At 41.2% G+C, this 25,872-nt stretch overlaps 1 protein-coding gene across 1 annotated transcript; it reads left to right on the top strand.

Moving 5' to 3' along the window:
• Positions 1–4,395: 4,395 nt before the first annotated feature.
• On the top strand, positions 4,396–25,174 carry CYTL1 (cytokine like 1). The gene is made up of 4 exons (XM_073574754.1): positions 4,396–4,608; positions 4,695–4,739; positions 6,217–6,345; positions 24,368–25,174. The coding sequence occupies exons 1-4, from the start codon at positions 4,396–4,398 to the stop codon at positions 24,452–24,454; spliced, it is 474 nt and encodes a 157-aa protein (XP_073430855.1). The 3' UTR covers positions 24,455–25,174.
• The last annotated feature ends 698 nt before the right edge of the window (positions 25,175–25,872 follow it).

Genomic DNA, 25,872 nt, shown 5'->3' with positions numbered 1-25,872 from the left:
AGTTTTTCTGCTAATGTTCACACTTGAATTTGTTGGTCTATTCAGTTTTTTGTGTGGTCAGCCTGCCCCGGCTGGGGCTGCGCTAAATTTCCACGCTTATTTATCTGTATATGCCAATTTGCTTTTTGTCCCTTATTAGATTGGTCTCTTTTTGCTCTGTCTCAGAATATTTCAGAGTGCTGACATAGTGGGAGAAGTCTAGTGACTTCAGGGTTAATTTTGCTATCAGAAGTGTTGGACATTATTTTTGTAGGGTTTTTTGCAGATTGCAGACAGTGTTTTTCCTTTCCTATCCTTTCTAGTTAGTTTGGGCCCCATCGTTTGCTCAGCCTATTTTCCTGCCTGTGTTTGTGCTTTCATCTTATTTCACCATCAATACATGTGTGGGGGCTGTCTTTCCTTTGGGGTCTGCTCTGGGGCAGTTAGTTTTCCCCTTTTCTTGCTTCAGGCTTATTTAGTCCTCCGGCTGTGATGAAACGTCTAGGACCATCATAGGTACGCTCAACGGCTGCTGCTAGTTGTGTGGTTAGGATCAGGGATCTGCAATCTGCATAGTTACCAACCTCTCTGGTTTTCTGTGACTTAGCTTGTTTTTTTTTTTGTCCTTGGTGACCCATTCATAACAGCCCCCACTGTCTATGTCAAGTGTAAAGTTAAGAAAAAAATTTAAAAAGCACATTACACCCACCTTAGAACCTAATCTCCTGAAGCAGCTGTCCCCTGTAAAATAATAAAAATAAAAAACAATATCCCTCACCTGTCCGAAGTTGAAAGAATCCATCGCGAGCAGGGAACAATGCTCAGAGTTGTATTCAGCCCCCACTGTCTACATCGAGTATAAAATGAAGAATAAAATAAAAAGGCACATTATACTCACCTTAAAACCTAATCACCTGAAGCCATTGTCCCCTGTAAAGTAATTTAAAAAAAAGACAACAATATCCCTCGCCTGTCCAAACTTAAAAGAATCCATAGTGTCCCATGCCATAATCTATCTGTGTGACATTTCCTCATCAGCATGAGCAGTGGCTTGAGGAGAATGCTCATGCTGAAGAGCAGGGGAGAATGACTCACTGCAGCAAGAGTAGGCCCGTGAACTGACCTTAGTGAGATCATCGCAGTTCATCTGCGCTGCATCCAAAATAATGCGCTCTACATTAGAAGCACAGTGGATGGGATTTATAGAAATGTCATGCCCACTGTGCTTCTTTTTAATGCTGCGTAAACTCACCTGTAGTGTGGGTTTACAAGCCGCAGCATGTTAATTATCTGCAAAGGAGACGCTAGCCTCCGCTGCGTAGTCTCACCCATAGCCAGTCATAAGATGTGGTAAATCCTCATTGTTCACTGTACACATGTGGAATTTGGACACAGCAAAAATAAATTGCTGCTAGTTCATGATCGTGGGGACATAGCCATAAAGTTTACCTTTTCATTTCCCACAAATAAAAGCAGGGTTTGGCTGCCCTCATCCCCCATAACACGTTAAAGCTACTTTTGATGCACAAAGTAGGATACTACAGCTCTGGCAAAAATTAAGAGACCACTTTAAAATGTTCAATTTGTCTAATTTTTCTCTTTATAGGTATATTTTTGAGTAAAATGTAAATTGTTCTTTTAGTCTATAAATGTCTGACAACATGTTTCCGAATATCCAAGCAATAAATTTTGTATTTTTTTTTCTGACAAAGAAAAATGGTGAAAATTAAGAAAACCCAGTGCTTTCAGACTTCAAATAATGCAAAGAAAACAAGTTAATAATCATTTAGAAACAACAATACTAATGTTTTAACTCAGGAAGAGTTCAGAAATCAATATTTTGTGGAATAACCAAGATTTTTAAAAACAGCTTTCATGCGTCTTGGCATGCTTTCCACCAGTCTTTCACACTGCTTCTGGCGCTAAAAATTTAAGCAGTTCTTCTTTGTTTGATGCATTCTTGTAACTATCCATCATCCTCTTGATTACATTCCAGAGGTTTTGAATGGGGTTCAGGTCTGGAGAATGATAAATAAACCTGATAGAAACTTGCGCTAATTAAATGTGTCTTGGTTAAATAAAGATATCTTATGAAGAAATCTATTACCTTTACTGAAGCTAAAAACTGGCGAGGCAGGGAAAAGGGTCTTCAGAATGCAGGGTGGATTTCCAGGTCCTTTCCCATTAATACTCCCCGACACAGGTATATAGTTACTGGAGCTAAAGGGTGCTACCTCCTAGCATGCCGCTGTCCCGGCTGGTGACTGGCGCGCAGCTGGAGGTGTATATCGGCAGGCTGTAAGAGTACCAACCGCCGCTTGCAAAAGCAGGCCTGCAAGGTCCAAAAAAGCTGAAGGACCTTGCGTGACGTCACAGTCACGTGATAGATCACGTGACAGGCAAGAAAGCCCTATGGGGCGCTGATGGGGCCAGAAAGCAATGGCAAATCCTACGCGTTGCGGAATTCACTGATTCCTTCTTCAGGGATTAATTAGCGCAAGTTTCTATCAGGTTTATTTATTATTATTATTTTATGGAGACAACTTGAGTGGTGTGTTGTCTTATTACTTGCTGCTTTGTGTTTTGTGGGTGTACGCTTGAGCGCCATTGGTATATACATATATTTATTGCATTTTCAGGTCTGGAGAATGGGCTGCCCATGACAGGGTTTGGATGTGGTGGTCTCTTAATTTTTGCCAGGGCTGTATATCTAGTAAATGTCCAAATCCTCCTGTTCTGTAATTTGCCCTCCAGTCTTTTTAAGTAGGTAGTACCTCTTCATCATTAAGCTAGAACTATAGGTGTAGGGACTTCCTTTTAATCTCTTCTCAGCATGAATTGCTAGATTAGCTAGATAGCATGTTTAACAAACATAGGAGCAGAGACAAAGCCCCACCAGGCCGCCACCACTTCCTGGACTCTTCCCAGGTGCCTCCACCTCTAGAGACAGATTAAACTTGAGAACAGGCAATAGAAACAAGCTAAACAGAAGGGAGACTCTTAAAGTGGTTATACTGGACTATTTCACTTTTTTCCAATATGTCTAAGAACTAATAGGCAAGTAATTGCGAACTAGTTGCCTTCTGTGCCCAGTGCCAAACTCGGTTGGCACAGAGTGGTCACAGACTGCTCCCGCCGATGATTCAGAGGCTTCCGCTGACGTCACGTCAACTTACCAGCTTCTTCTTTTCCCCTCTGCTCTGTTGACATCATGCTGATTGACAGCCGACTCCCCACTGCCTAATTGCAGGTAGCTGGCTGTCAATCAGCATGACATCGACAGTCACGCCCCGTCGACAGAGCAGCCCAAAAGAGGAAAAGCAGCAGAATTGCCAGCAGATGCGGTCAGTAATAACTCTGTGCCAACGCCAGATAGAACAAGCAGGTAGTTAGCAACTACTGTACCTACCTGTCCGTTTTTAGACCCAGAGTAAAAAAAATAGTCCTAGATAAACCTCTTTAGTGGCATTTTGGAGTGATTTTTTTTGTGGGAAAAGAGCACACCATTTTTACTGTCTATTCATCACTTTAACTAACAAAGAAGACCAAGTATTCTGAAAGTCCAGAAACCAGAGGTGAATGAATCAGTTCCAATATAATTGCGTTCATCTCAAATTTAAAAAAAAATAAAGGTTTGCACAAATATAAATTTTTTTGCAATTTGCCCTCAGTGAATACTGCCATTCAAAAGAACTAGAAAAGGAGAAAATTTTTTAAAAAAAGATATACTAGGTACGGTACTTTTTCCGGTCCTTCACCTCCTCCCGGCAGCTCCTTTCCAAGGCCTCCCAGTTCCAGTCTGTTTCCACACTCACAGCAGGTCTTCAGTCTTCTTCACAGGTCCCATCAGATTTTCGGGATCTCCAGCGCTGACTAGCCTTGTGACGTCACGAGTCACGACATGTCATGTAATGCCCAAAGACTACTCCGTACAAGGAACGAAGAAAGAAGCGGAAGAGGTCATCATTTGCCATGAAGATCCGACGTGGCCAGAGCCAGAGGGAGCCAATCATGGAGAGGCGGAGAGGTGAGTGAAGGATTTTTTTTTATTTTTTAGCCTCCTTCACAAACTTTTTACTCACACGAAGTGAATTTGAACTTTTTATAAAATTCAAGGCAAATTGAACCAACTTGCTCAACTCTTAGTATTGACCAATTGGTGATCTCTTGACCAAACTTCTCCAATTTTGCACAAACACATATTTTTGTAATTCCGTTGAAATTCCTGTATCCATGGACCGGCCTATAAAATCATTTTTTCTTCGTCATTCATCTCCTTCTCAGAAGGGTTATGAAGCATCGCTCTCTGACATTGCTGGTAACGTCCACTTTCATCTCCCCTTGGCTGGGAGCCTGCAGCTTTTTTTCCTCCCCTTGATTCAGCTGTTCATATAAATTGGTGTTGACTGCTCGGCTATGAGTCCATTGATTTACAAACCTCGGCCGGAGCCATTAGCTGCTCGTGCTGACAAACTGCAAGCAGTGATGAAGCTTTTCCTAAGTTTCTTAGTCTTTAATATATTCTTTCTTTTCACCTCCTCTTCTCCCCTGACCTGCTATTCAAGAGTTGTGACTTTGAGCCAAGAAATCACTGAATCTTTTCTAACATTACAGAAGATTTTACCATCTGTAAGTAACCGGAAGATTCTGGGGCGACCGTCGGGAGAACTACAGAACCTAACTTCTTAAAACTTTTTTAATGTCTTTTAAAACAGGGACGATGCAAAGAATCTCTGCCCACATTGTATCTGGACATCCATGTAAGTATTGAGATTTTGGATCAATACCATAGATCAATACCACTAATTAGATTCATTGGCTTCCTGGCTTATCAATATCTTTGCTGCATTCTACATATATTGGTTTAGTCCTTTTCCGCTGCGTTATAACCTTTCTATATCTCTTTGCACCGGCTTTCTTTTAGCTATTGTCATTTTCTTACCTGATCACCAATATTTTGTCTGTCATTTATGATTTATGTGTAATAAAATTTATTTTCATTTGCATAAAACCCCTTTCTCTTGATGAATTTTTGTGTTATACGCTACCTTTAGAATTTATTGGTTATTTATTGTATGCTAGAATTACTTACCTAGAGATCATTATCTTAGTCGGTTTTTGATGTTTTGGCCTAGGGGTGTGTCCCACCTGGCCGTGTGGACAAGTTTGCCGGTTATATATTTGGATATACATGTATGTCTGATTATTATGTAAAACTTGTGTTTCTCACCTTTTGCCTTCGAGTTTTTTCCCCCCCTTTACTCAGCTGGTATCATCTCATAAAACTCCCGTTTCCTTCTACAATATACATTTGCCAATTTCCTTCTTGATTCACCTTTCATCTGCTGTAAGCATTAAGAACTCCTCTCCAGAGACTGCCCACATTACTATCGCTTCTGCAAAATAGTATATCTTCTCCATAATCAAGTTTACGTCTTCAACTCTGCTGTCCATTCTTCTATTTATTGTTCGCTGTTTAACCCTTTGTCTGCTGAAAGCTTTACGAACTTTCTTTTGGACTGGTTCAAACCAAAAAAACTACTGCTTTTCCTGGGGTGGTTATACTTCTTCAGTTCCTGCGCTTTTTACACCACTGGTTCTAAGTCATCTGGTGGGTCCTGTTCCACTCATTTGCCTACTTTCCTAGTCCTTGCTTTTCAATGTACCATCCAGCAAGTCCAGCCTGCTGTGCAACAGCCTTCAGTTCATAGGTTCACCCTGACCTGTGGTTTAGTGAATTCACCTTCCCAAGTGAGCCCTAACACTATGAAGCAGTTTGCTCAGGACGACAGACCCTGCAATCATGTTGGGTATTCCGAATAGAGTATGGTCAGTTTTTTACGAGTGTGTGAAAGTGGCCTTCACCTCTCGGCTCTTTTGTCTTCCTGCTATTTTTTTCAACCAAGCACAAGAACTATCATTTCTGATTGAGGAGAAGGAAATAAGCTGCTGCCAGATACATCTACTGCCAGCTTCTACTGCATCTACTGAATATGGATCAGGCATGTTGAAGTTCTACATAGCATATGACTTTTCTCCTCAACATGGCTTAGAGGACATGCCAGAGAGTTTGACTGATTTTAGCATTTTCCGTAAGACCCCCTTTACTCACAAAGAAGCCAAAAGAAGAAGATTTCTGCCATTAGTTAATATTTTCAAAACATTTTTGATTAATTGAATAAATATATCATAGATAAATATAATCTTGAATGACAACAATGAATGGTTGTGTTCCAGAATTCTTGTGTCATGACAAAACTGCGCTCTTTCATCTCCGCTCCTTACTGTGGAAGATTTCCAAGAGTGACCGCCTTAAAGAAGAGAGTGAGAAATCTATACACTATCATGAACACAGTCTGCAAGCGAGTATGTTGTTTTTTTGTATATTTAGGCATTTAAGTTGTTTATGTACGTTTTTTGTATACAATCAAAACTGCAAAGCGTGTTTGCTGAAGAATTTACAACTTGGGGATTTTTCTAATATTCACTGGTTGAGCCACTAAGAACGTGGTGCAAAGATCTAACGGGTCGATAGGTGGGAATAAAACTCAGAGATTAGAAATACTCCATCTAAAAAAAATATATATAATAGGTATAAAAAAATGAATAAATAACGCCCTGTTTCCATTTGTCAACTAAAAAAAAAGGAAAAAACTAACATTATAAATAATTGCTATAAATGTCAGAATTGCTGTTTTTTGGTCACAAAAAGTTGTTTGTACCCAAAATGCTACCACATAGAGTACAATTTGCCCCAACAACCACAATCCTTCACACAGTTTCGTCGACATAGAAAAAAGTTATGGATGTGGAGTATAAAATACACTTTTTTTTAGAAAAGTAGTAAACCGTAAAAGAAACTACAGAAATTTGGAGTCGCCGTAGTTGTGCTGACTTGTCACATAAAGTTCATTTGTCATTTAACCCCTTTCTGCCATTAGACGTACTATCCCGTCCATGTGCCCTGGGACTTAATTCCCAAGGACGGGATAGTACGTCTAATGCGATCAGCGGCGCCCACGTGGTGAGCGCCGCTGATCGCGGCCGGGTGTCAGCTGATTATCACAGCTGACACCCGTCACAATGTGTCAGGGGCGGTCATAGACCGCCCCCGACACGTTAACGCCTTGTACACCGCGATCAAACACGATCGCGGTGTACCGGGGGTTAAAGGGAAGCATCGGCAGGGAGGGGGCTCCCTCCGTGCTTCCCTGAGCCCCCACGGCAGCGCAATGTGCAGCGCTGCTGCGGGGGGCTCTTTCCCTACAGGCCCCCGGATCCAAGATGGCGACAGGGGCCTTCGGGGGCCTGTAGGGAGCTGACTTCCTCACTGCCTGCAAAGCGCAGGCATGAGGAGGTCTGCAGAACTGCCTGTGACAGATTGCTGATCTGTCACAGTGATCTGTGATGTGACAGATCAGCGATCTGTCACAGGACAGTGATGTCCCACCTGGGACTATGTAATAAAGTAAAAAAAAAAAAAAAAAAAACGTGTAAAAATAATTTTAAAAAAATCGCTAAATAAATTAGTAAAAAAAAAAAAAATATTCCCCAATAAATTCATTTTTTGAAAATAAAAAAAAAAAAATAAAAGTAAACATATTTGGTATCGCCACGTCCGTAGCGACCCGCCCTATAAAACTGTCCCATTAGTTAACCCCTTTAGCGAACCCCTTAAAAAATAAAAATAAAAAACGAAGCAAAAAATAATGATTTATTATCATACCACCGAACAAAAAGTGCAATAACGCGCGATCAAAAAGACACATATAAATATCCATGGTACCGCTGAAAACGTCATCTTGTCCCGCAACAAAACGAGCCGCCATACAGCATCATCCGCAAAAAAATAAAAAAGTTATAGCTCGCAGAATAAAGCGATGCAAAAATAATTATTTTTTATATAAAATTGTTTTCATTGCAAAAAAACGACAAAACATAAAAAAACGACCTAAATGAGGTATCGCTGTAACCGTACCGACGCGAAGAATAAAAGCGCTTTATCAATTTTACCGCACGCGGAACGGTGTAAACGCACCCCCCCCAAAAGAAATTCATGAAACGCTGGTTTTTGTTCATTCTGCGTCCCAAAAATCGGAATAAAAAGCGATCAAAAAATGTCACATGCCCGAAAATGATACCGATAAAAACGTCAACTGGTCCCGCAAAGAATAAGACCTCACATGACTCGGTGGGTCAAAATACGGAAAAATTATAGCTCTCAATATGTGGTGATGCAAAAACTATTTTTACAATAAAAAGCGTCTTTTAGCGTGTGACAGTCGCCAAACATAAAAACCACCATAAATAGTAAATCAAACCCCCCGTTATCACCCCCTTAGTTAGGGAAAAATAATAAAATTTAAAAAAGTATTTATTTCCATTTTCCCATTAGGGTTAGGGCTAGGGTTAGGGCTAGGGCTAGGGTTAGGGCTAGGGTTAGGGCTCAGATTAGGGTTAGGGGTGTGTTGGGGTTAGGGTTGGAGTTATAATTGGGGGTTTCCACTGTTTGGGCACATCAGGTGCTCTCCAAATGCAACATGGCGTCTGATCTCAATTCCAGCCAATTCTGCATTGAAAAAGTAAAATGGTGCTCCTTCCCTTCCAAGCTCTGCCATGCGCCCAAACAGTGTTTTACCCCCACATATAGGGTATCAGCCTACTCAGGACAAATTGGAAAACAACTTTTGGGGTCCAATTTCTCCTGTTACCCTTAGGAAAATAAAAAATTGGGGGAAAAATATCATTTTTGTGGAAAAAAATGATTTTTTTTTTTCTCGCCCAGGCGTTATAAACTTCTGTGAAGCACTTGGGGGTTCAAAGTGCTCACCACACATCTAGATAAGTTCCGTGGGGGGTCTAGTTTCCAAAATGGGGTCACTTGTGGGGAGTTTCAATAGTTTAGGTACATCAGGGGCTCTCCAAACGCACATGACACCCGCAGACCAATCCATCAAAGTCTGCATTCCAAAACGTCACTACTTCCCTTCCGAGCCCTGACGTGTGCCCATACAGTACATACAACTTCCTTGGGGGGTCTAGTTTCCAAAATGGGGGTCACGCTGTTTAGGTACATCAGGGGCTCTCCAAACACGACATGGCGTCCGATCTGAATTCCAGCCAATTTTGCATTGAAAAGTCAAATGGCGCTCTTTCCCTGCTGAGGTCTGCCATGCGCCGAAACAGTGGTTCCCCCACACATATCAGGTATCGGCGTACTCAGGACAAATTGCACAATAACTTTTGCAGTCCAATTTCTCCTGTTACCCTTGGTAAATTAAAAAAAATTGAACCTGAAGTATTATTTTTGTGAAAAAAAGTTAAATGTTAATTTTTTTTTAAATATTCAAAAAATTCCTGTGACGCACCTAAAGGGTTAATAAACTTCTTGAATGTGGTTTTGAGCACTTTAAGGGGTGCAGTTTTTAGAATGGTGTCACTTTTGGGTATTTTCTATCATATAGACCCCTCAAAGTGGCTTCAAATGTGATGTGGTCCGTAAAAATAAAATGGTGTTGCAAAAATGAGAAATCGCTGGTCAACTTTTAACCCTTATAACTTCCTAACAAAAAAAAATTTTGGTTTCAAAATTGTGCTGATGTAAAGTAAACATGTGGGAAATGTTACTTATTCAGTTTTTTGTGTGCTATATCTCTGTGATTTAAGGGCATAAAAATTCAAAGTTGAAAAATTGTGAAATTTTCAAAATTTTCACCAAATTTCCATTTTTTTCACAAATAAACGCAAGTTATTTGAATGAAATTTTACAACTAACATGACGTACAATATGTCACGAGAAAACAATGTCAGAATCACCGGTATCCATGGAAGCGTTTCAGAGTTATTACCTCATAAAGGGACAGTGGTCAGAATTGTAAAAATCGGCCTGGTCATTAACGTGCAAACCACCCTTGGGGCTTAAGGGGTTAAAATGCACAGAGAATGCCGTAGAACTGAAATTCCACCAAAATAGTCAGAATTACTTTTTTGTATTAGACTAATGCCAATATTGTATCATAAATTCAGTGGTGCTGTTTAACCCCTTCACCCCCAAGGGTGGTTTGCACGTTCATGACCGGGCCAATTTTTACAATTCTGACCACTGTACCTTTATGAGGTCATAACTCTCGAACGCTTCCATGGATCCCGGTGATTCTGACATTGTTTTCTCGTGACATATTGTACTTCATGTTAGTGGTAAAATTTCATTCAAATAACTTGCGTTTATTTGTGAGAAAAACGGAAATTTGGCGAAAATTTTGAAAATTTCGCAATTTTCCAACTTTGAATTTTTATGCCCTTAAATCACAGAGATACAGCACACAAAAAACTTGATAACTAACATTTCCCACATGATTACTTTACATCAGCACAATTTTGGAACCAAAATTTTTTTTTGTTAGGAAGTTATAAGGGTTAAAAGTTGACCAGCGATTTCTCATTTTTACAACACCATTTTATTTTTAGGACCACATCACATTTGAAGCCACTTTGAGGGGTCTATATGATAGAAAATACCCAAAAGTGACACCATTCTAAAAACTGCACCCCTTAAGGTGCTCAAAACCACATTCAAGAAGTTTATTAACCCTTTAGGTGCGTCACGTGAAATTTTTTGAATATTTAAAAAAAAATGAACATCTAACTTTTTTTCATAAAAAAAATACTTCAGGTTCAATTTTTTTTATTTTACCAAGGGTAACAGGAGAAATTGAACTGCAAAAGTTATTGTGCAATTTGTCCTGAGTACGCAGATACCTGATATGTGGGGGGGAACGACTGTTTCGGCGCATGGCAGAGCTCAGAATGGAAGGAGCGCAGTTTGACTTTTTCAATGCAAAATTGGCTGGAATTCAGATTGGACGCCATGTCACGTTTGGAGAGTCCCTGATGTACCTAAACAGTGGAAACCCCCTACAAGTGACCCCATTTTGGAAACTAGACCCCCCAAGGAACTTATCTAGATATGTGGTGAGAACTTTGAACCCACAAGGGCTTTACAGAAGTTTATAACGTACAGCGGTACAATTAAAAAATCATTTTTTTTCCACAAAAATGATCTTTTCACCCCAATTTTTATTTTCCCAAGGGTAACAGGACCCTAAAAGCTATTGTGCAATTTGTCCTGAGTACGCTGATACCCCACATGTGGGGGTAAACCACTATTTGGGCGCATGGCAGAGCTCGGAAGGGAAGCAGCGCCATTTGACGTTTTTGGCTGGAATTGAGATTGGACACCATGTCGCGTTTGGAAAACCCCTGATGTACCAAAACAGTGGAAACCCCCCACAAATGACACCATTTTGGAAAATAGACCCCCTAAGGAACTTATCTAGATGTGTGGTGAGAACTTTGAACCCCCATGGGCTTCACAGAAGTTTATAACATAAAGCCATACAATTAAAAAATCATATTTTTTTCCACAAAAATGATCTTTTCACCCTCAATTCTTATTTTCCCAAGGGTAACAGGACCCTAAAAGTTATTGTGCAATTTGTCCTGAGTACGCTGATACCCCACATGTGGGGGTAAACCACTATTTGGGCGCATGGCAGAGCTCGGAAGGGAAGCAGCGCCACTTGACGTTTTTGGCTGGAATTGAGATCGGACACCATGTCGCGTTTGGAAAACCCCTGATGTACCAAAACAGTGGAAACCCCCCACAAATGACACCATTTTGGAAAATAGACCCCCTAAGGAACTTATCTAGATGTGTGGTGAGAACTTTGAACCCCCATGGGCTTCACAGAAGTTTATAACATAAAGCCATACAATTAAAAAATCATATTTTTTTCCACAAAAATGATCTTTTCACCCTCAATTCTTATTTTCCCAAGGGTAACAGGACCCTAAAAGTTATTGTGCAATTTGTCCTGAGTACGCTGATACCCCACATGTGGGGGTAAACCACTATTTGGGCGCATGGCAGAGCTCGGAAGGGAAGCAGCGCCACTTGACGTTTTTGGCTGGAATTGAGATCGGACACCATGTCGCGTTTGGAAAACCCCTGATGTACCAAAACAGTGGAAACCCCCCACAAATGACACCATTTTGGAAACTAGACCCCCTAAGGAACTTATCTAGATGTGTGGTGAGCACTTTGACCCCCCCCAGTGCTTCACAGAAGTTTACAACGCCCGGGCGTGAAAATAAAAAATTCATATTTTTTCCACAAACATGATCTTTTAGTCACCATTTTTTTATTTTCCCAAGGGTACCAGGAGAAATTGGACCCCAAAAGTTGTTGTCCAATTTGTCCTGAGTATGCTGATACCCCATATGTGGGAGAAAACTACTGTATGGGCACACGTCGGGGCTCGGAAGGGAAGTAGTGACGTTTTGGAATGCAGACTTTGATGGAATGGTCTGCGGGTGTCATGTTGCCTTTGGAGAGCCCCTAATGTACCTAAACAGTGGAAACCCCCCACAAATGACACCATTTTGTAAACTAGACCCCCCAAGGAACTTATCTAGATGTGTGGTGAGCACTTTGACCCCCCCAGTGCTTCACAGAAGTTTATAACGCCCGGGCGTGAAAATAAAAAATTCGTATTTTTTCCACAAACATGATCTTTTAGTCACCATTTTTTTATTTTCCCAAGGGTACCAGGAGAAATTGGACCCCAAAAGTTGTTGTCCAATTTGTCCTGAGTACGCTGATTTCCCATATGTGGGAGAAAACTACTGTATGGACACACGTCGGGGCTCGGAAGGGAAGCAGTGACGTTTTGGAATGCAGACTTTGATGGAATGGTCTGCGGGTGTCATGTGCGTTTGGAGAGCCCCTGATGTACCTAAACTATTGAAACTCCCCACAAGTGACCCCATTTTGGACACTAGACCCCCCACGGAACTTTTCTAGATGTGTGGTGAGCACTTTGAACCCCCAAGTGCTTCACAGAAGTTTATAACGCTCGGACGTGAAAATAAAAAAATCATTTTTTTCCACAAAAATGATATTTTTGCCCCCAATTTTTTATTTTCCTAAGGGTAACAGGAGAAATTGGACCCCAAAAATTGTTTTGCAATTTGTCCTGAGTAGGCTGATACCCTACATGTGGGGGTAAAACACTGTTTGGGCGCATAGCAGAGCTTGGAAGGGAAGGAGCACCATTTGACTTTTTCAACTCAGAATTGGCTGGAATTGAGATCAGACGCCATGTTGCATTTGGAGAGCCCCTGATGTGCCCAAACAGTGGAAACCCCCAATTCTAACTCCAACCCGAACCCCAACACGCCCCTAACCCTAGCCCTAACCCTAGCCCTAACCCTAGCCCTAGCCCTAACCCTAGCCCTAACCCTAGCCCTAACCCTAGCCCTAGCCCTAACCCTAACCCTACCCTAACCCTACCCCAACACACCCCTAGCCCTAACCCTAGCCCTAACCCTAATGGAAAAATGGAAATAAATACATTTTTTTTATTTTATTATTTTTCCCTAACTAAGGGGGTGATAATGGGGGGTTTGATTTACTATTTATGGCGGTTTTTATGTTTGGCGGCTGTCGCACGCTAAAAGACGCTTTTTATTGTAAAAATAGTTTTTGCATCACCACATATTGAGAGCTATAATTTTTCCGTATTTTGACCCACCGAGTCATGTGAGGTCTTATTTTTTGCGGGACGAGTTGACGTTTTTATTGGTACCATTTTCGGGCACGTGAAATTTTTTGATCGCTTTTTATTCCGATTTTTGGGACGCAGAATGAACAAAAACCAGCGTTTCATGAATTTCTTTTGGGGGGGGTGCGTTTACACCGTTCCGCGTGCGGTAAAATTGATAAAGCGGTTTTATTCTTCGGGTCAGTACGGTTACAGCGATACCTCATTTAGGTCGTTTTTTTATGTTTTTGTCGGTTTTATGCAATGAAAACTATTTTATATAAAAAATAATTATTTTTGCATCGCTTTATTCTGCGAGTTATAACTTTTTTATTTTTTCACTGATGATGCTGTATGGTGGCTTGTTTTTTGCGGGACAAGATGACGTTTTCAGCGGTACCATGGATATTTATATGCGTCTTTTTGATCGCGCGTTATTGCACTTTTTGTTTGGCGGTATGATAATAAATCATTATTTTTTGCTTCGTTTTTTATTTTTGTTTTTTAAGGGGTTCGCTAAAGGGGTTAACTATTGGGACAGTTTTATAGGGCAGGTCGTTACGGACGCGGCGATACCTAATATGTGTACTTTTATTGTTTTGTTTTTTTTATTATTTTCAAAAAATGAATTTATTGGGGAATATTTTTTTTTTTTTTACTAATTTATTTGGCGATTTTTTTTAATTTATTTTTACACTTTTTTTAATTTTTTTTTTACTTTATTACATAGTCCCAGGTGGGACATCACTGTCCTGTGACAGATCGCTGATCTGTCACATCACAGATCACTGTGACAGATCAGCAATCTGTCACAGGCAGTGCACAAGGCTTCCTCATGCCTGCGCTTTGCAGGCACTGAGGAAGCCAGCTTCCCCAGGCCCCCGAAGGCCCCCGTCGCCATCTTGGATCCGGGGGCCTGGAGGAAAGGAGCCCCCCGCAGCAGCGCTGCACATTGCGCTGCCGTGGGGGGCTCAGGGAAGCACGGAGGGAGCCCCCTCCCTGCCGATGCTTCCCTTTAACCCCCGGTACACCGCGATCATGTTTGATCGCGGTGTGCAAGGGGTTAACGTGTCGGGGGCGGTCCGTGACCGCCCCTGACACATTGTGCCGGGTGTCAGCTGTGATAATCAGCTGACACCCGGCCGCGATCAGCGGCGCTCACCACGTGGGCGCCGCTGATCGCGGTAGACGTACTATCCCGTCCCCGGTCATACGGGCCCGGGTACCGTGGACGGGATAGTACGTCTCATGTCAGGAAGGGGTTAAAGTACATCTCACCCTGCAAAAAAAAAAGAGCCTTCATATACAGTCATGGACGAAAGTGTTGGCCAACAGGTGCCAACTAGAGATGAGCGAACATGCTGGGATAACGTGTTATCCGAGCATGTTGTGTCTTCGGTGTGCTCGAAAAATATGTTGGAGTCCCCGCAGCTGCGTGTCTGCAGTCACAACACATATAGGGATTCCCTGTTTGTTAGACAATCCCTGCATGTGTTGCAGCTGTCAAACAGCCGTGAGACATGCAGGTGCGGGGGCTTGAACACGTTAATCGAGCACGCCGAAGTCACTCGGTCAGCACCCGAGCATGCTCGGATAACACCTTATCCGAGCATGTTCGCTCATCACTAGTGCCAACACTTCCCACCATTAATGACAGAAAATGGCCTGTTCTGACTAGTGTTAAGTCAGAGATGGCTCTGATTGCCTCTGCTTAACCCTTTAGGTGCCACTGACATCATTGACAACGGTATCTAAGGGATTAACACCCTTGACCCTTATATATTACACCTCGTCGATCAGGTACCGCTGATCGTCTCTCTCCCAGTCATTCGCCAATATCCAACGATAAGTAGCGGCACACAATATTTTTCTCTTCAATGCTTCTTTATATTCTATAGAAAATTACCAACATGGATATCATCCTCCAATCCTCATAAATAATGCATGGAGCACAGTGCTTAAGGAAGGGTTGGTCCCCGAACAGGTGCTGACGTCTTGTCCCTAAAGCAGCGTCTCTTCCATACACGGCCAAAATGGAGCCTTGAACATCTCGTCTAAATAAACTGATTTTACCCTTGTGGGAATAGTGATGGATTTCTTTTTCATTATTTATAAGGACTGGAGAATGAGATGTATATTTTCTATACAATGTAAAGAATCTGCATCTAAGTGGTCAGAGAAAGGTGGGGAGCTACAGGCAGAGAGATTGGGAAAATTACAAAACGCTTATTCTATTCTTAAGGATTGCAGTTTATTGTTCAAGTTGTCACTTTTTTATCATCAAAAAAAGAGGAAAAAAAGAGCTTAAAAAAAGTTACTCAGAGAAAAAAAAGGAAATCGCCCCTCTTTTCATATCCAATAACTAAAAAATCTAAAATAAAAGTCCAAAATGTATCATTTATTACGAATGCTCAAAATCATAAAAAATTGTCACTTTTCTCCTAAATTGAAAAGAATATAAAAAGTCATTTGTCTTAAAGGCAATATTCCAGCAAGTTTTTTTCTATGTAATCTGACAGCAGAATGATGAAGGAGCTGAAACCCAGATTCCAGCTATGTATCACTTACTAGCCTGTCTTTTACTGTTTCATTAAAATCAGTGTTTTATCAGCAGGAGATTATCACAATAAGACTAGGTGTCTCATGCCATGTAGTCCTCCTGCTCTCTATAGCCCCGCCCTGACCACTGATATATAATGTAAACAGAAAGCTGCCAATCACTGGTGTGGGCAGGGTTATACAGGGCTCAGCATTCAGAGAACTGCTAGATCTGCAAAAGAGATAACAGTGATTGTGTCACAACTGCTACATCCAGTAAACTAAGTGACACATCACAGGAATCAGGCTCTCTGCCTGTAAAATAATGCGTAACCTTGTAAAATACTCAGGACTAGTTACCAGATAAAAATATAGTGGTTTATTTGGATTCTTCCATCAAAGAAAAGATTATTACAGAAAAACATAAAAATAGGTGAGAGATTGTCCATTAGTTCATAGCAAAAGCTTGTCACCTTCTTTCTCTGGGATGGCAAATGGTAAAATGGCGTCTGGCTCTGTTCGGCTTCTCAAATAGCAAAGTTACATACCAGCTGTTCAGCTATGGCCGTGCAGAGATGACATCCTCAAATGTGTTTCATGGTGATAGGGAAGGAGTGAGAGCCACCTCTACAGTGAGCCATGAATTATATACGTCTCTTAAAGCACGTGATCTCGGTATATATGGAGTTGTCCTGTACCATGAGCCAAGCTTACAAAAATAGCCTATGTCGTGTCAGCTAAAGCAATGTACAGAACTGAGTCTTATACGAAATTAACGTATTATTAATATTTAACACTGCCCCTATATCATGCTGCTGTCAGATTATATAGCAAAAACCTGCTGATGGATTTCCTTTAAAGACTGACCTAAAGCTAATTTAAGAGTTATTATTATGTGAAAGTAGTAAAACCAAAACTATGGACATTTTGTATTGCTTTAATCACACTGACCCATGTAATAACGTTAATATAACATATTTACTGCACAGTGACTGTAAAAAAACAAAACCCCCAAAAATCGCGGAGAATTTCATTTTTCTTTATTTTTCTCCCAAATAAAGGAATTTTTGGCCAAGGCGTCAAGTGACTTAAGAGGTTAAAGGTAATCTGTCACCTTAGTTTTGACCTATGAGATGCAGCCACCACCATCAGGGGCTTATCTTCAGCATTCTGTAATGCTGCAGATAAGCCCCCATTGTAACCTGAAAGATAAGTTCGATTATACTCACCTGGGGGTCTGGTCCGGTCCGATGGGTGTCGCGGTCCAGTCCGGCGCCTCCCATCTTCTAGCGATGACGTCCTCCTCCTTACTTCTGCTGCGGCTTACTTGAGCATGACAGAGCGGCAAACACTGCTTCTGATCGGAGGTGAAATCATCTCCACCGGTCAGAGAGCCGCGGTTCCCACGCTGTCAAAATACAGCATGAGCATTCAGCTGTGATTGTTGGTATAAAGTTTACCTCTGATCACTGGTGTCAGTGGATAGGACTACAGCTCCCATTATCCAGCACCTGCTGCCGCTAATAACAGCGAGAGCAGGAATGGCTGATGGGTGTATTCATTAGCAGCTCCTGTGCTGTAAATAAATAATTTAAAAAAAAATTGGCATGGGTTCCCCTGTGTTTTTGATAACCAGCTAGGCAAAGCTCATAGCTGGGGGCTCCAACCCTTAGCTGTCAGCTTCAGCAAGGCTGGTTATCAAGAATAGAAGGGTCCCCATGCCGTATTTTTAAATTATTTAAATAAATAACTAAAAAAAAAAAAACGACATGGGGTCCCCCCATTTTTGACAACCAACTTTGCTAAAGCAGACAGCTGGGGGGCTAGGATTCTCAGGCTGGTAAAGGGCCATAGATATTGCCCCCCCAGCCTAAAAATAGCAACCCACAGCCACCCAGAAAAGGCACTTCTATTAGATGTGCCAATTCTGGCACTTTGCCTGGCTCTTCCCACTTGCCGTGTAGCGGTGGCAAGTAGGGTTCATATTTGTGGGGTTGATGTCACCTTTGTATTGTCCGGTGACATCAAGCCCACGGCTTAGTAATGGAGAGGCGTCTATAAAACACCTATCCATTACTCATCCTATATTATATGGTAGATAAAGACATAGCCAGAATAAAATCCTTTTATTAGAAATTAAACAAAACACACTTTTACTTTTTTATTTAACCCCTTTCTGCCATCCGACTTACTATCCCGTCCATGGGACCTGGGCCCCTATGCCCATGGACGGGATAGTACGTCGGCGCGATCAGTGGCGCCCACGTGGTGAGCGCCGCTGATCGCGGCCGGGTGTCAGCTGATTATCACAGCTGACACCCGGCACAATGTGTCAGGGGTGGTCACGGACCGCCCCCGACACGTTAACCCCTTGCACACCGTGATCAAACATGATCGCGGTGTACCGGGGGTTAAAGGGAAGCATCGGCAGGGAGGGGGCTCCCTCCTTGCTTCCCTGAGCCCCCCACGGCAGCGCAATGTGCAGCTCTGCTGCGCGGGGCTCCTTTCCTCCAGGCCCCCGAATCCAAGATGGCGACGGGGGCCTTCGGGGGCCTGAGGAAGCTGGCTTCCTCAGTGCCTGCAAAGCGCAGGCATGAGGAAGCCTTCTGCAGTGCCTGTGTCAGATCGCTGATCTGTCACAGTGATCTGTGATGTGACAGATCAGCGATCTGTCACAGGACAGTGATGTCCCACCTGGGACTATTTAATAAAGTAAAAAAAAAAATAAAAAAAAGTGTTAAAATAATTAAAAAAAAATCGCCAAATAAATTAGAAAAAAAAAAAAATATTCCCCCAATAAATCCATTTTTTGGAAATAATAAAAAAAAACAATAAAAGTACACATATTAGGTATCGCCGCGTCCGTAATGACCCGCCCTATAAAACTGTCCCATTAGTTAACCCCTTTAGCGAACCCCTTAAAAAATAAAAATAAAAAACAAAGCAAAAAATAATGATTTATTATCATACCGCCAAACAAAAAGTGTAATAACGCGCAATCAAAAAGACGCATATAAATATCCATGGTACCGCTGAAAATGTCATCTTGTCCCGCAAAAAACGAGCTGCGACACAGCATCATCAGCGAAAAAATAAAAAAGTTATAGCTCGCAGAATAAAGCGATGCAAAAATAATTATTTTTTATATAAAATAGTTTTCATTGCATAAAACCGACAAAAACATAAAAAAACGACCTAAATGAGGTATCGCTGTAACCGTACTGACCCGAAGAATAAAACCGCTTTATCAATTTTACCGCACGCGGAACGGTGTAAACGCACCCCCCCAAAAGAAATTCATGAAACGCTGGTTTTTGTTCATTCTGTGTCCCAAAAATAGGAATAAAAAGCGATCAAAAAATGTCATGTGCCCGAAAATGGTACCAATAAAAGCGTCAACTCGTCCCGCAAAAAATATGACCTAACATGACTCGGTGGGTCAAAATACGGAAAAATTATAGCTCTCAATATGTGGTGATGCAAAAACTATTTTTACAATAAAAAGCGTCTTTTAGCGTGCTACAGCCGCCAAACATAAAAACCGCCATAAATAGTAAATCAAACCCCCCGATATCACCTCCTTAGTTAGGGAAAAATAATAAAATTAAAAAAAACGTATTTATCTCCATTTTCCCATTAGGGTTAGGGCTAGGGTTAGGGCTAGGGCTAGGGTTAGGGCTAGGGTTAGGGCTAGGGTTAGGGCTCAGATTAGGGGTGTGTTGGGGTTAGGGTTGGAGTTATAATTGGGGGGATTCCACTGTTTGGGCACATCAGGGGCTCTCCAAATGCAACATGGCGTCTGATCTCAATTCCAGCCAATTCTGAGTTGAAAAAGTCAAATGGTGCTCCTTCCCTTCCAAGCTCTGCCATGCGCCCAAACAGTGTTTTACCCCCACATGTAGGGTATCAGCCTACTCAGGACAAATTGCAAAACAATTTTTGGGGTTCAATTTCTCCTGTTACCCTTAGGAAAATAAAAAATTGGGGGCAAAAATATCATTTTTGTGGAAAAAAATTATTTTTTTATTTTCACGTCCGAGTGTTATAAACTTCTGAGAAGCACTTGGGGGTTCAAAGTGCTCACTACACATCTAGATAAGTTCCGTGGGGGGTCTAGTGTCCAAAATGGGGTCACTTGTGGGGAGTTTCAATAGTTTAGGTACATCAGGGGCTCTCCAAACGCACATGACACCCGCAGACCATTCCATCAAAGTCTGCATTCCAAAACGTCACTGCTTCCCTTCCGAGCCCCGACGTGTGTCCATACAGTAGTTTTCTCCCACATATGGGGTGTCAGCGTACTCAGGCCAAATTGGACAACAACTTTTGGGGTCCAATTTATCCTGTTACCCTTGGGAAAATGAAAAAATTGGGGACTAATTGATCATGTTTCTGGAAAAAATACAATTTTTTTATTTTCATGCCCTGGCATTATAAACTTCTGTGAAGCCCTTGGGGGTTCAAAGTGCTCACCTCACATCTAGATAAGTTCCTTAGTGGGTCTAGTTTTCAAAATGGGGTCATTTGTGGGGGGTTTCCACTGTTTAGGTACATTAGGGGCTCTCCAAAGGCAACATGACACCCGCAGACCATTCCATCAAAGTCTGCAATTCAAAACGTCACTACTTCCCTTCCGAGCCCCGACGTGTGCCCATACAGTAGTTTTCTCCCACATATGGGGTATCAGCATACTCAGGACAAATTGGACAACAACTTTTGGGGTCCAATTTCTCCTGGTACCCTTGGGAAAATAAAAAAATGGTGACTAAAAGATCATGTTTGTGGAAAAAATACGAATTTTTTATTTTCACGCCCGGGCGTTATAAACTTCTGTGAAGCACTGGGGGGTTCAAAGTGCTCACCACACATCTAGATAAGTTCCTTGGGGGGTCTAGTTTACAAAATGGTGTCATTTGTGGGGGGTTTCCACTGTTTTGGTACATCAGGAGTTTTCCAAACGCGACATGGTGTCCGATCTCAATTCCAGCCAAAAACGTCAAATGGCGCTGCTTCCCTTCCGAGCTCTGCCATGCGCCCAAATAGTGGTTTACCCCCACATGTGGGGTATCAGCGTACTCAGGACAAATTGCACAATAACTTTTATGGTCCTGTTACCCTTGGAAAAATAAGAATTGAGGGTGAAAAGATCATTTTTGTGGAAAAAATATGATTTTTTAATTGTATGGCTTTATGTTATAAACTTCTGTGAAGCCCATGGGGGTTCAAAGTTCTCACCACACATCTAGATAAGTTCCTTAGGGGGTCTAGTTTCCAAAATGGTGTCATTTGTGGGGGGTTTCCACTGTTTTGGTACATCAGGGGTTTTCCAAACGCGACATGGTGTCCGATCTCAATTCCAGCCAAAAACGTCAAATGGCGCTGCTTCCCTTCCGAGCTCTGCCATGCGCCCAAATAGTGGTTTACCCCCACATGTGGGGTATCAGCGTACTCAGGACAAATTGCACAATAACTTTTAGGGTCCTGTTACCCTTGGGAAAATACAAATTGGGGTGAAAAGATCATTTTTGTGGAAAAAATATGATTTTTTAATTGTACCGCTGTACGTTATAAACTTCTGTAAAGCCCTTGTGGGTTCAAAGTTCTCACCACATATCTAGATAAGTTCCTTGGGGGGTCTAGTTTCCAAAATGGGGTCACTTGTAGGGGGTTTCCACTGTTTAGGTACATCAGGGACTCTCCAAACGTGACATGGCGTCCAATCTGAATTCCAGCCAATTTTGCATTGAAAAAGTAAAACGGCGCTCCTTCCATTCTGAGCTCTGCCATGCACCGAAACAGTGGTCCCCCCCACATATCAGGTATCTTCGTACTCAGGACAAATTGCACAATAACTTTTGCAGTCCAATTTCTCCTGTTACCCTTGGTAAAATAAAAAAAATTGAACCTGAAGTATTTTTTTTATGAAAAAAAGTTAGATGTTCATTTTTTTTAAATATTCAAAAAAATTCCTGTGATGCACCTAAAGGGTTAATAAACTTCTTGAATGTGGTTTTGAGCACTTTAAGGGGTGCAGTTTTTAGAATGGTGTCAATTTTGGGTATTTTCTATCATATAGACCCCTCAAAGTGGCTTCAAATGTGATGTGGTCCTAAAAATAAAATGGTGTTGTAAAAATGAGAAATCGCTGGTCAACTTTTAACCCTTATAACTTCCTAACAAAAAAATATTTTGGTTCCAAAATTGTGCTGATCTAAAGTAAACATGTGGGAAATGTTAGTTATCAAGTTTTTTGTGTGCCATATCTCTGTGATTTAAGGGCATAAAAATTCAAAGTTGGAAAATTGCAAAATTTTCAAAATTTTCGCCAAATTTCCGTTTTTCTCACAAATAAACGCAAGTTATTTGAATGAAATTTTACCACTAACATGAAGTACAATATGTCACGAGAAAACAATGTCAGAATCATCAGGATCCATGGAAGCGTTCCAGAGTTATGACCTCATAAAGGTACAGTGGTCAGAATTGTAAAAATTGGCCCGGTCATGAACGTGCAAACCACCCTTGGGGGTGAAGGGGTTAAAAATAGCAAGCACAGTTAAACTCACCTAACGCCTATTCCACCGAAGCCCTCGTTCTCCTGTAATATAACAAAAAAACCAATATACCATACCTGTCTATCGCTCTGTCCCACGCTGTAATCCATGTCTGGGGGAAAATAAGTTTTCAACCTGGATGGTGCCAAGATGCGACCGTCCAGGCTGAGAACCACTGGTGAATGAACTGCTGCAAGTGCAGTCTCAGAGACCGGTGGTGACGTCATCGAGGATGCCTCTGGTCACTGAGGCTGTGTTCCCAGCCGTCAGAACTGCCGTAACCTCTGTGAGATCCCTGCTTGCACCGTGAGAAAAACTCCCTATCTCACATTTATTATGTTCTGGAGTCTGGTGAGACTCAAGAGCATAATAAGGGATAACCACTTTACACCAAACTAAGTTACTGCAAATCATATTTCCAGGTAAAATCCGTGCAATTTTGCGAATATGAATCTTGACGGATTCGATAATCTCCAATCGTGAACACTAAGCATAGGTATACTCTACATGGAACTTCCAGACACAGAATATGTCTTATTACTTTTCTTCTTGACCTTTCGCCAAATTTTTCATGTAGAATGGTTGAACTATGCAGACAATGCAGAGCGGAAGAAAACTATTTTTGTTTGTTTTTAATTTTGCAAAGATATTAGCAATCAAAGTATTAGCACATAATGAGTTAAATTCTCTTCAGTACAAATGGGTGTGTTCACTGGGGGTGTGCATTTCTTTTTAGGAGAGACTGGCCCTGCACTCAGTATTAGAGATGCGCGAACCCGAACTGTAAAATTCAGGGTTCATACTGGTCATCTAGTGTCTGGTGCTGAACTCCGAACACGGACTTCTACCGGAAATCCTTTGTACTGTTCAGAGTTCCGAGAAAAGAGAGAGACCATTTTACAGCAGGAAAGTTCAGGTCCATGATGACTTCTGTGCGGTTCGGGTTCTAGTTCAAATTCGGGTATAGCACTGCTACCCGAATTCAACTTTGGCCTAAAGTTTGGTTGAACCCGACGAAACCGAACATCCACATGTCTGCTCATCTCTACTCAGGATCCCATCCAGCAGGAGAGCTGTTTTGGAGGACCAGGTACATCCAAGTTTTGTACAATTATCCATTCATCTAAGTACAACCAAAACTTTGCCCAATAATAACAGGTGCCACAATACGTTTCTGAAGCCATACCCACAATGGAAAACAATGACTGTCATTGTTTGTTTCATATGATCCTGCTTGAGAATATTCAAATTCAAATCGTGAAACATTGGAGATATTAACAAAATTTGTGAAAGCGTAAGGGAGGGCATATATTTTTCTGAAACTCCTCAAAGAAATGAGGAGTGGAGCTTCAGAACACTATATTTTGGGGGAATAAATATATGCTGCACATTCATGCCTTTTTTTAAACTGCGTAATTGAGTTGATAACTTAGTATGAAAGAAGCCTTAGAAAGCCTCAAAACCTATTAGGACATATGGACATTGGGCAGAAGGCTCCCATTTATTCTAACCAGATGTTTATATTCTCAATTCTATTTTAGTATTTTGAGTATTGCATCATGATTACGAGCAAAGATAAGAATGGAATTAGCCCTCAATAAATGTCATAAATAATGAATAATCACATTTTCTATACAATTATAAATTAATTTACCATGCAATGAATAGGTAATATTATTTTTGTCTGTTCTGCAGGACTTGGTCTTCTTCGTTGACGACTGTCATGCTCTTGAACACTTACCGTCCACTACTATTCCTCCAACCCTATTTGATTCAAGATAAAGCATGAGATTCTGTACCTCTGTATGGCGGAAGTCTGGAGATTATCTGATACTGACCAAAAAATTGTGCTATTTGAAGTCCTATCTAATAAGTGTACTGGTGTAATTATGTTCCTCCAGGTGTAGGCTGCGTTCTTCCAACACAATGTAATCCACCTCAAAGGTAACCAGTAGAAGGGTAGTCACAAAAATTTGTATTATTACTCTTATTATCAAAGAGGACATCGACATTTTTATCCATTTCTGTATCTGGTATTGCATTTCAGCTCCATCTTTTACTCAATCAAGTCACTTTGGTCCCAGTGGTGACCATGTGGCCAGTGCTCGTCCACAATGTGTTGGGTTGTCTAGTCCACCCCGACGGACTACCTAGAATGAAAGTCAATGATTTCGCAGCTTACAAAATTGCAGAATTCATTAACGTTTTACACCATAAACCTGGTGAATAAAAGTTGCAATTTTTTTTTTTTGCAGGATTGATGCGACTTTTGCCATTTTTACGCCAACACTGTCCCCCCTTTTTTTTTTAAAGCGATTGGTATATTATGAAAGTTTTAGAATTAACTGTGGCCCAATACATTTATTATAAGCGAAGACAGAAATTGCTGTAAAGTAAAGCAGAAATCTACTCTAGTTCAGAGCTGGAGTAGAGTTTTTTATTCTGCACACACCAAATACATGAAGAGGCATTCTTCTTAATATGAATTTATTGAATCTTACTCCAGCAAACCTTTGGCCAAGTTTAATGAATAAGACATAAATCTTTATGAATCCCATCCCCATTGTAATGGTTGATGATTGAAGGAAGACATAATATTCTTAGACATAACTTTAGGAGCCTTTTTTAAGAGGGCCTAATTAACAGATGCCATGACTGGCTTATAGCCTCAGCCCCCTGAGGAAGCCAGTCATAGCGAAACTTGTTGGGGTTGCTCTACGTTGTTAGGCAGCACTAGGAAAATCTGTGTATATCCTAGCAAACTAACAATTCTAATCTATGAACTACAGTCATAGGGGAGATAGCACAGATGGAGCAATGTAATCAGATTAATTAATGACCTATACAGGTCCTAGACATTGAATATCATAAAAATAACACAGACCAACTGGTGTAATTTTAAATTTAACTATCACTTTTTAGTTTAACAATAAAAGTAGCTTTTTAATGCATCCCTTAATTAGGGTCTATTTAGCCCTTGGGTAATTTGGTAATACCTACTTATTCATTCCTAAAGGGGTGTACACACTTATTGATTAATGTTTTTTTTTTAAGAGTGCACAGGGAATAATTTCCTGTTGATCAGTTTAATCTTTGGTTGGTGATCAGATTAGCCATAGAATAGCCAATATGTTTTTCCTGTTGCTTCATAGTTTTAAGGTTAAAGAAGACACAAGTCCATCACGTGAATAAAATGTGGA

This window comes from Dendrobates tinctorius, unplaced genomic scaffold (genome assembly GCF_039654945.1).
Source record: "Dendrobates tinctorius isolate UK_male_01 unplaced genomic scaffold, ASM3965494v1 ptg000039l, whole genome shotgun sequence".
In the NCBI taxonomy this organism is placed as follows: Eukaryota; Metazoa; Chordata; class Amphibia; order Anura; family Dendrobatidae; genus Dendrobates; species Dendrobates tinctorius.
Note: the sequence above shows the minus strand (reverse complement) of the source record. Positions and strands in the feature narration are given on the sequence as shown.

Coding starts and splice junctions, on each gene's coding strand:
- CYTL1 (XM_073574754.1), top strand. CDS start 4,396: ATGAGTCCATTGATTTACAAACCTCGGCCGGAGCCATTAGCTGCTCGT. Junction 4,609..4,694: donor TACAGAAGATTTTACCATCT/GTAAGTAACCGG, acceptor CTTTTAAAACAG/GGACGATGCAAAGAATCTCT. Junction 6,346..24,367: donor TGAACACAGTCTGCAAGCGA/GTATGTTGTTTT, acceptor TCTGTTCTGCAG/GACTTGGTCTTCTTCGTTGA.